This window comes from Grampus griseus (genome assembly GCF_964374135.1).
Source record: "Grampus griseus genome assembly, chromosome: 2".
Classification (NCBI taxonomy): domain Eukaryota; kingdom Metazoa; phylum Chordata; class Mammalia; order Artiodactyla; family Delphinidae; genus Grampus; species Grampus griseus.
In genome coordinates this window covers 169929872-169944326 of record NC_139018.1, presented here as the reverse complement: position 1 = coordinate 169944326, position 14455 = coordinate 169929872, and the positions used below count along the sequence as shown (strand labels likewise).

Here is a 14455-nt window from a genome sequence, read left to right as displayed (position 1 = left end):
TTGTTTTTGCTATTCCATTTCTTCCCTCCCTTTAGGTTGGACTCGTATTACAGTAGATGGATATTTCTATTTCTAGAACTCTGATGTCATCATTTGTTAATATCCTAGTTAATGATTCCTGGAACTGCCATTCCAAAGAATAAAAGCACAACCTAAGTGACATCGAAGTGTCAGTAACAGAAAAGATGGAAAAACATCGATTGGTGACCAATAGAACACATTTCTAGCTAGAATGTTAACATTCATCCTTTTTTTCGCTGTTGACCCATTTGTAGGAGGGATGGAAGGAGGATGCAAAGAGCACATTCCTCTAATTTTCAACCTTCTGACTGTCTCTCAATGAAGAGAAGGTATTTGTCCCTCTCTAGAAAAATGGACGGCTTTTCTATGGATTGAACAGAAATCACAGAATCGTGTAGGAAAATCTTTGCCATTGTGTGGAGATAAACTGCTGCCTTTCTGTTTATTGAGGGTCTGTGGGTCCATGTAGCAGAATGAGGGAGCCATTTGGAAAGGGTTTACTTATGTCACTGCACATGATCTCATCGGGAACACCTATGGAGCCAGCATTTCTGTAACGCAGTGATGAGCGGTAGGTGTTAAAGTGAAGAGTGAGATAAAAATGTACTGGTTGACTATTTCTCTAGAAGCAAAGTTGCCAAATCAATAAACAAACAAATGGGTACTTTGATCTTCAGCAGGTTCGTGGCTTGGTTCCAAAGCAAGGTTTGGGGCAAACATTGTGTTCTCTGAAGAGCACACAACCCTGACAAACTAGACGGTTCTGCTCCTGCAGAGACTCTCTTCTTCTCAGCAACAGCCAGGATACGTGAGGAAAAGAAGAATCAAAGCCCTCAAGTCAGAAGACGTGCCCAGTGGTGTTCATGAGTGCCATCAGGACACTGATAATTTGAATGTTTTTTATTACTTATGCAGAATTGCACATATTTCTTTATCCTGGCTCTAATTTATCATGAAAGCTGTCATGCTCTAGGAAGATGTCTTAATTGTAAATAAGTCTTGTGGTTTTGTTACTGATGGTGTTTTTATCTAGGATTTGAAAATCCAAGTTTCTCGGTGTACATAGATAATGTATATATCACCAATAGCCCAAGGGGAAAAAGATGCTGGACAAGGCCACCTAAAACGGCCTCGACTCAAATACCACAAAGTAGATACTTCTTCCTGCCTTCATGTACCAGTGCCTAGGCCGTTCAGTCCAGAAAAATCTAATTACCTTCGACAACAGGATGCCCTTCCTTCATGTTACAAGTAGTCAAAGGACACAATCGTACCTTATAAAAACCAGGCAGGGGCTAGCACACTGTGGCCCATGAGCTAAACTCAGCACAGCGCCTGTTTTTGTACAGCCCACGAGCTAAGAATGGTGTTTACATTTTTGAATGGTTGAGGAGGAAAAAAAAAAAAGTTTTGTGACACATAAAAATTACAGGAAATTCAGATTTCAGCATCCATAAATAAAGTTTTATGGGAACAAGGCCTCATTCATTCATGTGTTGCCTGTACGTGGCAGGCAGGGTTGAGTTGTTCCGACAGAGACTGTGGACCCAAAGGCCTAAACCTGGCCCTTCAGGGAAAAAGTTCTGTTGCCTCTGATTTCCTCTAAAAATCAGAAAACCTCTTTCTGCAGCTTCGCGTCATCCTGAAGGCCACCCCACAGCTGTGGCACCCTGGGACCTCCACTAGGGGGCATGCGTGGGCTCCGAAGTCGTCCTTAATTTAGGACACCACAGTTTTCCTTCTTGAAGACGCGAGGGAAGACTTCTCCTATAGGATGATTCAAACCCAATTGCGTTACCTTTTTTTTCCTAACGTGAGGAGGATGCCTGCAGAAGCAAAAGTGAACCAATTCACTGAAACACCAGAATTAAGTAAACAAGATTTTTAACATAATCCAGAGTCGAGGCTCCAGTTGGGAATTACGTTCCACTCATTTTTATGGCAATCTTAACATGAAGTAGGTTTTCGAATCATTGCAGGATTGTCCCTCAGAAATTGTGTCACGGGCTCACCCCATGACAAAACTGTGGCATTGTTCCTCTATTCACTTACATAATTGCAGTTAATAGAGTTCATGTTCTTTTACTCAGTAATTTTTAAATACAGTAATTTATAAATTATTAGCACATTTGCCGCTTTATAACGCCTCTTTATAATTTACGCATGTTACCAATGAGCATTTTAAAGTAGAAAATCAGTACAGCTGCTTGTGTTTATAAAGTGGCCGTTAGAACTAAATTTCAGTGCAATACACAGTGTCTTACAGATTCACAAACCCACACCGCCCCGTGTCCTTTGTCAGTAATGGAAATGCTCTGGTCCATGACGCACCCTTGCCCACACACCCCACCATTTTTTGGTCAAGATGGCATTCAGTAAATTTAAACGGAGGTGGCATAATCCACAGATCAACCAGAATTTAGGCTGAAAATAAACCTTGGCAAGCCAGTACCTTTCCCGTTAATTACAGAAAGCACCTTTTCCAAACACATGCTGGAAACAGCGGATGCTTTAACACAGAGCACCGATCCTGTTCATATACTAACACGAGCGACCCCTGTCATGGCAGACCCACCTCTGAGCATCCAAGCTCCTCCACTTATTTTTTTATTCTCTTCCTGCTTTATTTCACCTAATTACCATCATACTTTGGATACATGCTAAAGTCCCAAGGAGGTAAGTTAACCGTGTAAAGGAGTGAATTCTTACCTAGTCAGAATACCTTATCTGGCAATTTTGATAGATGTTTAGCCTTTCTCCCAAGCCCACGCTTAGGCCTGCCTACAAAGAAAGGCAAACTGACAGTAAAAAATAATAATGTATTGTTTCTGAGGACAGTGTATTGCTTGGCATTTACCATCTTTCCTTTACAACTGATGGTGCACCTGCCATCCAGCTTCATCTCCCCCGCCAACTAGAACCGTGTCTGTGTGGCCTATTTGCCAAGTTCGGACAGAAAGATGTCCAGTGTTGCAGGATACAGATGTCCTTGCTCACAAGCATCGTGCCAGCCTTTTAAAAAGGGAATTTATACAAGCATGGACATTAGTTTCAATAAACTTTTGTTTTGATACTCATACTGCTGAACATTCTCTGCACTTAGTGTCCCTAAGCTTCAGCCTATCTGTGTTCTCCAGTCAAGAGAATCTTACACATGTGAAAGGAATGATACTAAACAGTGTCCCAAGAATATATGTAAAAGTCATTTTATTCGCGGCTTCTCTACGAGGTGGCGTTTTACAACTGTATGAAGTGACAGGTTTATACAAGGTTACTTTGAAGCCGTTTTTTTACTTTTGGGTGGCTTCCTTATCTTATTGGGGTTTGGAATCAGTTTCTTTATTTTCAGGGGTTGTAACACTGCAGCCTGCTGACCCTCAGCAAGCTTTCTCTTGGATTTAGGGAGGTCTTCGAAGGAAGTGTCCAAAATCTCTTTGTCTTGGCCTTCCAAAGACTCCATCTCTGGGTTCTCCCCGGGGTCTTCAAGTGTGTCTCGGAGCCACGGCACGTCCAGACGGGGGACTCTGGGGATGATGGCCCTCACTTCCTCCGCAAAGGCAGCGGTGTTTCTTTTGAACCCCAAGGCCAGGACGCACGTCAAGCCCATGGCGGGTGCGAGCCTCTCGCTGAGCCGGGGCACCTGGCAGGCAGGGACACCTCTGCTGGCGCTCAGTGGCACCAGGTGCGCGGTGACGATGGCCGGCTTGGCCGACTTGCACGCCAAGACCAAGAGCAGCTCGTTCCTCTCCAAGGCTCTGGTGACCTCATTGATGCCGATGGCAAGCTGCTTTCTGACGTCGGCAGGGGTCCACCCTGATGCCTGGGGCTCACCTTCTGGCTTTTCCTCCTTCAGACCCTCACCAGTGTCCACATCCATGCTGCACGTGTCTCCGCTTTGTGTGTTCAAAGCGGGCTGCTTTCTCTTTCTCTTCCTGTCCTCAGTCTTCTGAAGCCCGAGAGATTTAATCCTGTCCTCCAGGGTCTGTAGTATGAAGTGCATATCCTCCCTGTCCAGGGCACCCCAGCGGATGGTATATGGGTTGTTCAATGATGTCTTCACAGGTAAAGGTCTGGTCTTCCGCACAGAGCCCCTCCCTGGTGCCTGGGGGGCTGCGGCCATTCTGAAGACCCTTCACAGGAACAAAACGACAAAGGAAAACACGTGTTAACTAGACATGCACGCCTTAAGGATATCTTGGCTGTGCCCTTTCTGATTTTGGAAAGGCTAAAGCAAGCCTACTTATATAGGACATATATACACGTACATATATATATGTGACCATACATCTAACTTCTCTTTTAAGTTTTCCCCATTTTTTCCTGTGATTCGGTCTTCATTCATATACATGCAATTTATGAATGTTTTGCGTTACTGTGATCATACTGAAATCTATTTATTTCCTTTAAAATGTTCCATGTTGCTACTTCTTCATAATTATTTATCCTCTTCAGGACCTCTGGTATTAGTCTGATAGATTTGTTACCATTTTCTGTATTGCCCTCTACTTAGGCTTCCGTCCATCCATTCAGCAAATATTCACTGAGCACCTCCAACTCTTGAGTCACGGGTACCGGGTTTCAGCCTTGAACAAGTTCCCACCACCACCTCTGTGAGTCCTCGAGTCCGCCTGCCTCAGCACACAGTCTCTAAGGGCCCTGGAAGCCTCTGCCATTCATAATTAACCAGCCGTGGTTTTTTTTAAGAACTGGGACCATAATGTATGCACATGACTAAAAATCCAAATGATACTTTCATTCTGTGCCCTTTGGTAAGTCTCCTTCCCTCCCTGGACCCTAAGTTTCTTGTCTGTCTTTCCTAAAACACGATACACAGATTCCCCCTTCCCCTGATAAGTCCAAGCTGGCCGTTCCTCTGGCTGACAATGTGATGAAATCTAGGGAAATATCGTAATGAACTTTAAAGATATTAATCCATTAAGGCAAAACAGTAACAGGGATCCTTGCTGGGGAAATGTTATAAACCACTGTTCAGAGGAGCATGTCCTGTTTGTCCTGCCCAGAGGCAACTGCATATTCCTTTCTTCCCTCAGTTTTCTTCCTGGGCTCAGCCGGGAACCACAGGGACCCAAGGTGCAGAATTGAAGGAAGTTAAACAAGGCAGCTCTGGAGAAGTCTGGTTTTGGAACTGTTCCTGTTTTCAGGTAACCAGATTTTCTCATTCCAGGTCATTCATCCCACGCACACCTGCTCCCCACTCCCCCAAGCACCCCTGGCAGGATGAAAAAAAATGAAATCTCCTCCAATCAAACACCCTCCTAAGAGCCCGGCTGCTGCTGCTGAGGAGCGGGTGTCCCGTGGAGTGTGTCATAAGGCACGTTCTCCAAGAATTATTTGGTTCTCACCCGATTCCTGCGTGATGGCCCTGTGTGTGAAGGAGGAAACAGACTCAGTCAGGTTAAGTACCATGCCAGAGTCACAGCTGGTTTCCCAAATCCAAATTTTATGCTCTTTCAATCCTGGCTGCACCTAAAAAATAACCTGTGACTTTACAAAAGACAGAGATGGTTGGTCTGTACCCCAGGTCTGCTGAATCAGAATCCTGGGGAATACAGCAGGGCACCTGTACTTGTCAAAAGGCTGCCCAGCTTAATGTGATACAGAACCTGAATTGGGCACCATTGGTGTAGGACAGGGGGCCTTTCCACAGTGGAAAGGCCTGAGACAGGGTCTCCTGACCTCCACCGGCCTCAGACGTTCCTCCTACATCACCTTCTCACGGAAAACCAAACCTCAGCTCCCTGGGGTGTGAGCTCAGACCTCGTTCGTGTCAGCATTGCCCACTGCTAGAGACTCGGCGTCTGCCCCCTAAGCTGCTTCCTTCCGGTGCAGCCCCCCCCCATCCCCATCATCCCCGTGCGAAGCAGGAGGCAGCTCATCCAAATCCAAGGAAGTGACTGGCAGAGGCTGGCACCAGGTTGAAGATGGTCAGGAAAAGGGAAATAAACGACCAAGGAGCAAATATGAGGCTCTATCGGAGCTCTGCCAGACCACAAACTGCAGTTCATGTGCCTCAGCATTCAAACAGGGAGTGAGTACTTACAGTCACGTGCTGCTCTGGGCATCAGCTCCTCCTGTCTTCAGAATCTAGGCGAGGGAGACAAGAGCCAAGTGGTTCAGATAAGTAGAGTCTCATGGGACATAATCCAAACCGAAGTGGAACAAGTAACCGCTTTGGAGGAGAAAATTGGGAAGGCCTTGCTGAGGTGCCTTTGGAGGCCGCTGCTGCCCATGAGGTCAAGTGCACACTCACTGGAGTGACATCCAAGGGCCCCCATGTCACCATCAGCCTACCTCCTTACACCCCATCATGGAACCACATACTGTTTAATGAGGTCACCAGTTCCTCCCCTCCATGGCTTTACGCACATTCCCTCTGCCTGGGGAACTATTCCCACCCTCAGCCCTACCACCACCTTTCTTACTTGAACAAGTATTTGTGGGTTATCCACAATGCACCAAGCCAGAAAGATGATGAATTAAAGCAAAAACAGCCACTGAACTCATTGGGCTTAGAATCTATGTGGGAGACTTACCCACAAGTAAAATATAAGATGTGATGCACATTAAGGTCAGGGACCTACAGGATCTTGAGCAGAGGCCTGATTCAGTTGAGGGGGTCAGGAAGGGCCTCCCGGAGGAAGTGACCCTTTTAACCCACATGTGACACCAAAGGGAGTACCTATTCGGAAGAGCATCCCAGGGAACTGCATTAAAGGAAATGATGTCAGTGTCGCCGGGGCAGAGATGCTAGAGAGAGCGGAGAGAGCGGGAAAGGCGAGGAAGGACCAGACGGTGAATACACTTGCAAACCCTACAGTGGGAAGCGGTTGTAACGTTCAAAGCAGAGGAGTGGCATGGCTGGAAAGGCGTCACAGAAAGATCTTTGGGGATTCAGCAGCAAAGAGGCTCCAGAGTAGTCCTGGTAAATGACGGTGGCCTTAGCTAGAGTCGCCGCAGAGGGGATGGACGGAAATGCATGCTACTTGAAACAGTTAAGAGGTGCAATCCGCCCGACTCAGTGATGAACTCGGGGTAAAGCAGAAGAAGGACTCAGGGAGGACTCCGAGTTTCTGGATCTGGTAGCCGACCCCCGAGTTACTCTCTTCCTGTGGTCTGCCGCCTCTCTATCGAGTGCCTACTTACTTCACTATTTAACACACGCGACTGGAGTCATTTTCTGGTCCGCCTCCACTTCTAGACCGCGGAGTACAGAAGGGCCAGGGTGGGGCTTTACCTATTTCTCGTACCCGACAGACGCTCAACTCCAGGCAGAGAGCGGAGCGTGAGCCGAGGCCGGGACGCAGGAAAACACGCCGGTACGGGCGGGGGCGGCCCCAGGGACGGGGAGCCTGGGAGACCTTGCGCGCACCCGGCCCAGTCCCAGGCTCGATCCCCACCAGCGGCCCCTCCGGATCTCAGACCCCAGCGCAGACCCCCACTCACGGTCGTCCCTGCGCCGGTTCCACGTGGGCCGCGCTGCGCGTACGCAGAGCCCACGCCTTCCCGGGCCCCGCCTTCCGACGCGGTGGGGCGGGGGAAGGGGAGGAGGAACGGCTCAGAGAACACGTTTCATTCTTCTGCATCGGGCCATTTCCAAACGGGAAAGTCGGCCCAGTGCGTCGCGACAGAGCGACGGAAGGTTTCTCTAAAAACCCTGAGTTTAGGAGCGGGTCGGAGGCTCTGAATAAGGCCCTCCAGCGGCAGTGCGCAGGCGCATTGTGTGTCTCGCGAGACTTCAGGTTGCCTGGTAACCGGCCACCTGCTCTCCCGGTTGCCCTGTCTGGGGAGCATTGTACCACGGTTAGACTCCGGAACCTAGCGGTGCCGCCTGACGCCGCTCTCTTCTAACCCAATTTCTACCTTTCAGTGCCTGGCAGTCTGAGCCCCTCACTTTTCTGCTTTTGGCTTGCCTAAGGGACGCAAAATTCTGACCCAGTTCCCCCATCACCGAGCCTCTGCCTAATCCCCGGCACCGTGGAAATCAAGATAAATGGGGAATGGGGAGGTGGATTGAGGAAACCACGTGTTTACAGGCACCAATGTAGGAGATCTTGAGCCCCGGAAAGAGGAGAATAAAGGTTATCTTGAGTTGCGACAGCGGTTCAGAAAACTCCACCAGATGTCTGCTGTGGCTACTCCAGCCAATGGAGACTTTAATGTTTACGAATGGAGTCGCTGGGAAGTCATGGGCAATTGTAAGTCAGCTGAAGAACACTTTCAAGGTCAGGGGTCTGAATCTGTTGATTTACCCTTGTCGAGAACCAAGACCGAAACCTTAGGTTGCTTCTGACCCAGTGAGCTTCCTCCCTCCCTACCCCCTTTCTTTTCCCTTTCCAGTCTAACTTAGCACTTTTATTCCTCTTCTAAATATCTTCCTCCTTTTCTCAGTCTCTTCTTCACTGCTCGTTTTGTTTCCCATTCTTTGGTCTAGTTTCTGTGTTTTCAGTTTTCATCACCGACATAGTACCCGACTGGCCGTAAACAAAACGGAAAGCTATGCGTGTGGTCAGAGTATTACAGGTTAGACGGGGTAAAGAGCAATTTTTTTTAAATCACCATTAGAAAAATTAAAAAGAATGAATTTACGAGTTTGAGTGTAACAACAGGCTTTTGTTTCATAAAATGAATAGTGAGAAATCGTCATGATGAGTTGCAAACATGCAGTTCTAAACTAGTCTCAGATCACAAACAGTTTTGGGCAGCCCGACCTCGTTGCCCAACAGAATTCCTCTGTTCTTGAAATGTCACTGACTGTCCTGATTCATCTCTGCCCTGTTTCTATCATGTCTGTCACCTTATTCATTAGAAACAAGATGGCATTTTGGGCATTGGAAGGCAAGAAACTCGTGTCTTGTGATTTTTTAATAAATACTTAAAATTTTGGGGCTTCCTTTGTGGCACAGTGGTTAAGAATCTGCCTGCCAATGCAGGGGACATGGGTTCGAGCCCTGGTCTGGGAATATCCCACGTGCCATGGAGCAACTAAGCCCGTGTGCCACAACTACTGAGCCTGCACTCTAGAGCCCGCGAGCCACAACTACTGAGCCCGCATGCTGCAATTACTGAAGCTTGCATGGCTAGGGCCCGTAGTCTGCAACAAGAGAAGCTACCGCAATGAGAAGCCCGCGCACCGCAACAAAGAGTAGTCCCCACTCATTGCAATTAGAGAAAGCCCACGTGCAGCAACGAAGACCCAACACAGCCAAAAAATAAAAATAAATAAAATAAATTTATTTTTAAAAATACTTAAAATTTTTGGTGGGGACTAGCCTTTATACTACCACTGATAAAGGCTGTGACCCTAGATCCTAAGGCAGATCAAGTGAAAAAAAGGTCTATTTATAAAGCTTCAGACAGTAGGTCCAACCACAGTGTTACCTGTGTTAGGTAATAACTTAGACTTCATAAATCACTCAACCCTTGAAACTATTAAACTCTTGAAAGAGCTTCAGCACCCCCAGAATAATGTTTTAACTTTTAAGGCTAATTACTCCCAAATCGATACAGTTTTGAAAGTAATAACTCTGGCTTTTGTTGTGGTAAATTGCTAATTATGGTTATCTTTGTTAGATTTAAATTGAATTAGATTAACCTTGGACCCAGTAATTCTTTGGCTTCTTATGTGGTCAGTGCAAACAGTTATACTTAATGGTGGCAAAGCTGAGATTAAAATGTTAAATGTAAGAGTCAACTGCAAAGTCATTATTTATTTTCAAAGTAATGAAAACATAGTACTTCATCTACTGTAAAATTGTAGGCTAATGACTTAGTCCTACAGAGTGCCTCTCAAACATTCAATGAACCCATGCTGATTTAAGAAATGATAAAGTATCATTTCAAAGATAAATAATGAACGTAAATCACATTTTAAGTAATGCCACCAAACATAAGGTTTTAAAGCTCAGTAGAAATTTTTGGATAAAAAGATGAGAAATTATTCAATCAAAGTGGAAGGTAACTATAATTTTAAAAGAATGAACTATTTGTGAATCTTATGTTTTAAAAGTAATCTGATAAGTATTTTAAAATCTAAAAAAATAATAAAATAAAAATAAAGTCTTCTCAGATCTAGCTTTTAAGCTGTAAGACAAATAGAAACACGTGTCTGATTGAAATGCTAGAGTAATGGGAAAAAAATATGTCTACGTTTTTGTACCCCTAAGGTTTCAGACTTGCAGCCTGAGCATCTTCTCTGCTTATATTTGCTCTATGAAAATTCGCAGCCACTACACCCATGGCTCTGGAGCAAGACCAGCTAAGGTCGAGGTTTTAAGTTCATCACTAACTAGTCACATGACCCTAAAGCAAACTAATTAACCCTGTCTATGAAGTGATAAAAATAGTACCTGTTGTGAGGATTAGAAGAAATAATCTACTCAAAATGCTTAGTACAGTGCCTGGCACATACAAACTGCTTAGTAAATGGAATTGATTAATCTAGTGACAATCTGAATTAGGAATTAGGTTAATAAAAATTAAGCCTCGGGCTTCCCTGGTGGCGCAGTGGTTGAGCGTCCGCCTGTCGATGCAGGGGACGCGGGTTCGTGCCCCGGTCCAGAAAGATCCCATATGCCGCGGAGCGGCTGGGCCCGTGAGCCATGGCCGCTGAGCCTGTGCGTCCGGAGCCTGTGCTCCACAACGGGAGAGACCACGACAGTGAGAGGGCCGCGTACCAAAAAAAAAAAAAATTGAGCCTCTATGATTTTAGTGCTTCTGTTCTATTTTAAGACTAATCAATATAATTTCCACAAAAAATTTCTAAAATGAATGACTACATTTCAAAGGTGATTTCTCTCCCATTTGTATCACACAAACATTGCAACAAAAAAGTAAAAAGAAAAATAATTGTCCCATGACCCAATTACTTCAAAACACATTTCCTTTCAGTGTTTCTTTATAATTTGTTTCACATTTAAATGTGCACTTACATTGTTAAATAATATAGATTAAATTTTGTGTTCTCATTTTCTTTCCATGTAACATTTTTTCCCCATATTTCCCAAGCATAGTCTTCAAGTTATCACTTTAACTCATATTTGGTATCCTATTCTAATCAGTTTACTTTTTAATAGTAGCTGTTACCATTATTTTACCGTGTAGAACCTCAACTTGATCTTTGAATATAAAACATTATTTTTATATTCATTCTAGAATTGGACTGTGGTTAGATTTATATGCTTGCCATGATGTAAGAATGATTTAAGAGACTTGGTGATAAGTTATGTCATTAGCCACAATGTTTTGATGAAAGAAAGTTAGCAACAAGAAAGTTTGTCAATAGAAGAATATAAGAGAATTGAGCACCAGATTCTTCTTTCCCTCTGTGGCATCCTAATCTTTGCTCTGTGTGTGTGTATTAGAGTTCTCCAGAGAAGCAGAACCAGTAGGAGATAACAGACGTGAATTATGGAGCCTGAGATGTGCCACAATCTGCTGTCTGCCAGCTGGGAACCCAGGAAAGCTGGTGATGTCGTTCCAGTTTAAACCCAATGGCCTGACAATCAGGGGAGCTGATGGTGTGAATCCCAGTCCAAGGGCAGGAGAAGGTGAGATGGGATGTCCCAGCTCAATCAGGGAAGCAAGAAGCAAGGGGGGAAATTCCTCCTTCCTCTGACTTTTGTTCTATTCAGGCCCTCAGTGGATAGGATGATGCCCACCTGCATTGGGGAGGGGGATCTACTTTACTGAGTCCACTGATTCAACTGCTAATCGCATCCAGAAACACCCCCAGAGACACACAAAGGAATAATGAAATAATGTTTAATCGGGCCAGTCAAGTTGACATATAAAATTAACCATCACAGTGTGATGGTTACTATATCATACATAACAATTGTTATACAAACAATAATCTGTTATTTTTAAATCAGTGACTAGAAGAACTTTAGTGATGAGCTGCAAAATCAATGACCTTTTCAGTCTGCAGGTAACAAAGCATCCTCCTGAAAGTTGTTATTCAATAGTTACTATCTGTCGTTAAAGTCCGGATCTTTTCCATGATTGGCTCATTTGCCTATACAGCATCTCAGCAAAATCCCAAGGGCTTTCTGTACTTGCCCTTTGCCATCCTCTGAATTCTGGCACTGGCCCTCAAGCTTGTCCTCTCAAGCTCACGGTTTAGTGGTGGCCTAACTGTGCCAAGGTCAAGGGCTCCACGGCCTCTGCACCCCTCCACACCCCAGTCTCCCTGACAAAGCCACGCCTGCATGGGGATCCAAGCAGTGCAGCTCACCGAGGCCTCAGGGCTGTGCCCCACAGAGGGAAGCTGGGATGTGTCCCCAGCCCAGCACAGACTCCCAAGTGCGTCCCTTTGGCCACTTCTTCCACCCACACATCGGAAGTAGTGGCAGAGCCACAGAAAGAACCAATTTGCCCCAGGCTGTGTCCAAAGGAAACTCCATCCACTGGGCAACCTCCGAAGGATAAGCCAGCCCAGCCTTTCCTCCGAAGGACCAGCAGGGGGCTTCGTCACCAGCTTCAAGTTCAAGTTCATCCTGAAACAGCCGTGTTTCAGGTTTGTCAGAAGGAACCTGAAGCAGAGGCCGATGGTAGGCACTCACACCTCGTGGAGCGAGAACAGGGGCAGGGAAAAAGGAAACACGTGGGGAGACCAGGCCGCGCTCACTACACTTGAAGATCATGAGCGTCACGGAGCCCAGTGAGAAGGTGCAGAAGATCGACCAGGTGCTGGAAGGAAACAGCGGCCAGTGAGAGCTGAACAGGAAACCTGCGCTGCTCCGGATGCAGGGCAGCCCGGCCGAGAGGACCTGGCGCAGGGGTCCAGCCGGTCACAGCCATCGCTCAGCGCAGTCCCGTTTCAGTGGACAGCCACACGTCCGCAGGCTTGGAAAACACTCCCTCCAAAACTCACTGCAGCTTCACCTTCAAAAGGTGGCCGGGAGGCTCCAGGGAGACGCGAGCCTCCAGGAGCCCCGTTTGCGTCGGGGCCGCCTCCCTCTGCTGCTAGTCCTTCGCCTGCTCTTCTCCCGTGCTTGTGGGTGAGGGGAGCCAGTGCGGCGAGATGGCAGTGTGGCACCATATCAGAGCCCTGAAGGGGTTCTTCCCGGGAAAATCTCATAGGTGAGCTTTACCGAGGGCCTGACGAGCATTAGAGCCACCTGTATGACACAAAGAGTTTGGGGTTTATCATAAGAGAGCTGGGAGGTCCCTGAAACATGCAGGCAGCAGGGGTGCAGGATGCCCTTTGGATGACAGGACACTAACTCTGGCTGCAGGGTGGAGAAGCCATGGGATAAGCGGCCAAGTTTCCTTGTGTTTCGAAAGTGGGCTTTTACCCCAGGGATTGGAAGTGAGGGAGACAGCAAGAAAAAAGTCAACTCAAATGTCACTGGCTGCTCGGTGACCTCTCCTTCGTAATTTTTTGCATTCTACGTGATTAATTCCAGAATACAAAAATGGGAGCATGCTTTGCCAAGTTGTTTTCTGTGCTAGAGTTTCAGTGCAATGCCGAGAAAAATTCCAGAACTTTCTTCTATGGAACCTGACTCATGGATGTTAAAATTTCTATAGAAGAGCAAAGTGCCAAAGACAATCCTTTCTGAAGAACAAAAGTGAGAGGCTTTAATGATTAAGACAGTGTGATGGGGGCTTCCCTGGTGGTGCAGTGGTTAAGAATCCGCCTACCAGAACACCCTATGACAAAATCACAGCAAGATCCTTTCTGACCCCCCTCCTAGAGAAATGGAAATAAAACCAAAAATAAACAAAGGGGACCTAATGAAACTCAAAAGCTTTTGCACAGCAAAGGAAACCATAAACAACCCTCAGAATGGGAGAAAATATTTGCAAATGAAGCAACTGACAAAGGATTAATCGCCAAAATTTACAAGCAGCTCATGAAGCTCAATATCAAAAAAACAAACAACCCAATCCAAAAATGGGCAGAAGACCTAAATAGACATTTCTCCAAAGAAGACATACAGATTGCCAACAAACACATGAAAGGATGCTCAACATCATTAATCATTAGTGAAATGCAAATCAAAACTACAATGAGGTACCACCTCACACTGGTCAGAATGGCCATCATCAAAAAATCTACAAAGAATAAATGCTGGAGAGGGTGTGGAGAAAAGGGAACCCTCTTGCACTGTTGATGGGAATGTAAATTGATAACAGCCACTATGGAGAACAGTATGGAGGTTCCTCAAAAAAACTAAAAATAGAACTACCATACGACCCAGCAATCCCACTACTGGGCATCTACCCTGAGAAAACCATAATTCAAAAAGAGTCATGTACCACAATGTTCATTGCAGCTCTATTTACAATAGCCAGGACATGGAAGCAACCTAAGTGTCCATCGACAGATGAATGGATAAAGAAGATGTGGCACATATGTACAATGGAACATTACTCAGCCATAAAAGGAAACGAAATTGAGTTATTTGTA

General features: G+C 45.9%; 2 protein-coding genes across 3 annotated transcripts in view; one reads left to right on the top strand and one right to left on the bottom strand.

Moving 5' to 3' along the window:
• The window catches only part of LOC309819352 (glycylpeptide N-tetradecanoyltransferase 2-like), a gene marked incomplete at its 5' end in the record, with an annotated part of 34940 nt that extends 33441 nt beyond the window's left edge, over nucleotides 1-1499 (top strand). The window contains one exon of the mRNA XM_082649444.1: nucleotides 36-1499. Coding sequence (XP_082505570.1) covers nucleotides 36-56 — 21 coding nt within the window. The 3' untranslated portion in view covers nucleotides 57-1499. The remainder of the gene's footprint in view (nucleotides 1-35) is intronic.
• Nucleotides 1500-2281: 782 nt separating this feature from the next.
• Nucleotides 2282-7725, bottom strand: LOC309817715 (ribonuclease P protein subunit p38-like). 2 transcript variants are annotated; one of them, XM_082646975.1, is made up of 3 exons: nucleotides 7486-7725; nucleotides 6083-6126; nucleotides 2282-4151 (listed from the first exon to the last, which is right to left on the bottom strand). In XM_082646975.1, the coding sequence occupies exon 3, from the start codon at nucleotides 4139-4141 to the stop codon at nucleotides 3293-3295; it is 849 nt and encodes a 282-aa protein (XP_082503101.1). In that variant the 5' UTR covers nucleotides 4142-4151; nucleotides 6083-6126; nucleotides 7486-7725; the 3' UTR covers nucleotides 2282-3292. The 2 variants fall into 2 exon arrangements, with proteins under 2 accessions (XP_082503101.1, XP_082503102.1); XM_082646976.1 differs by lacking the exon at nucleotides 7486-7725 and adding an exon at nucleotides 7290-7470.
• Between the last annotated feature and the right edge of the window lie 6730 nt (nucleotides 7726-14455).

Excerpts from the sequence above, each read along its gene's own strand:
- LOC309817715 (XM_082646975.1), bottom strand. The coding sequence starts at position 4,141 with ATGGCCGCAGCCCCCCAGGCACCAGGGAGGGGCTCTGTGCGGAAGACC.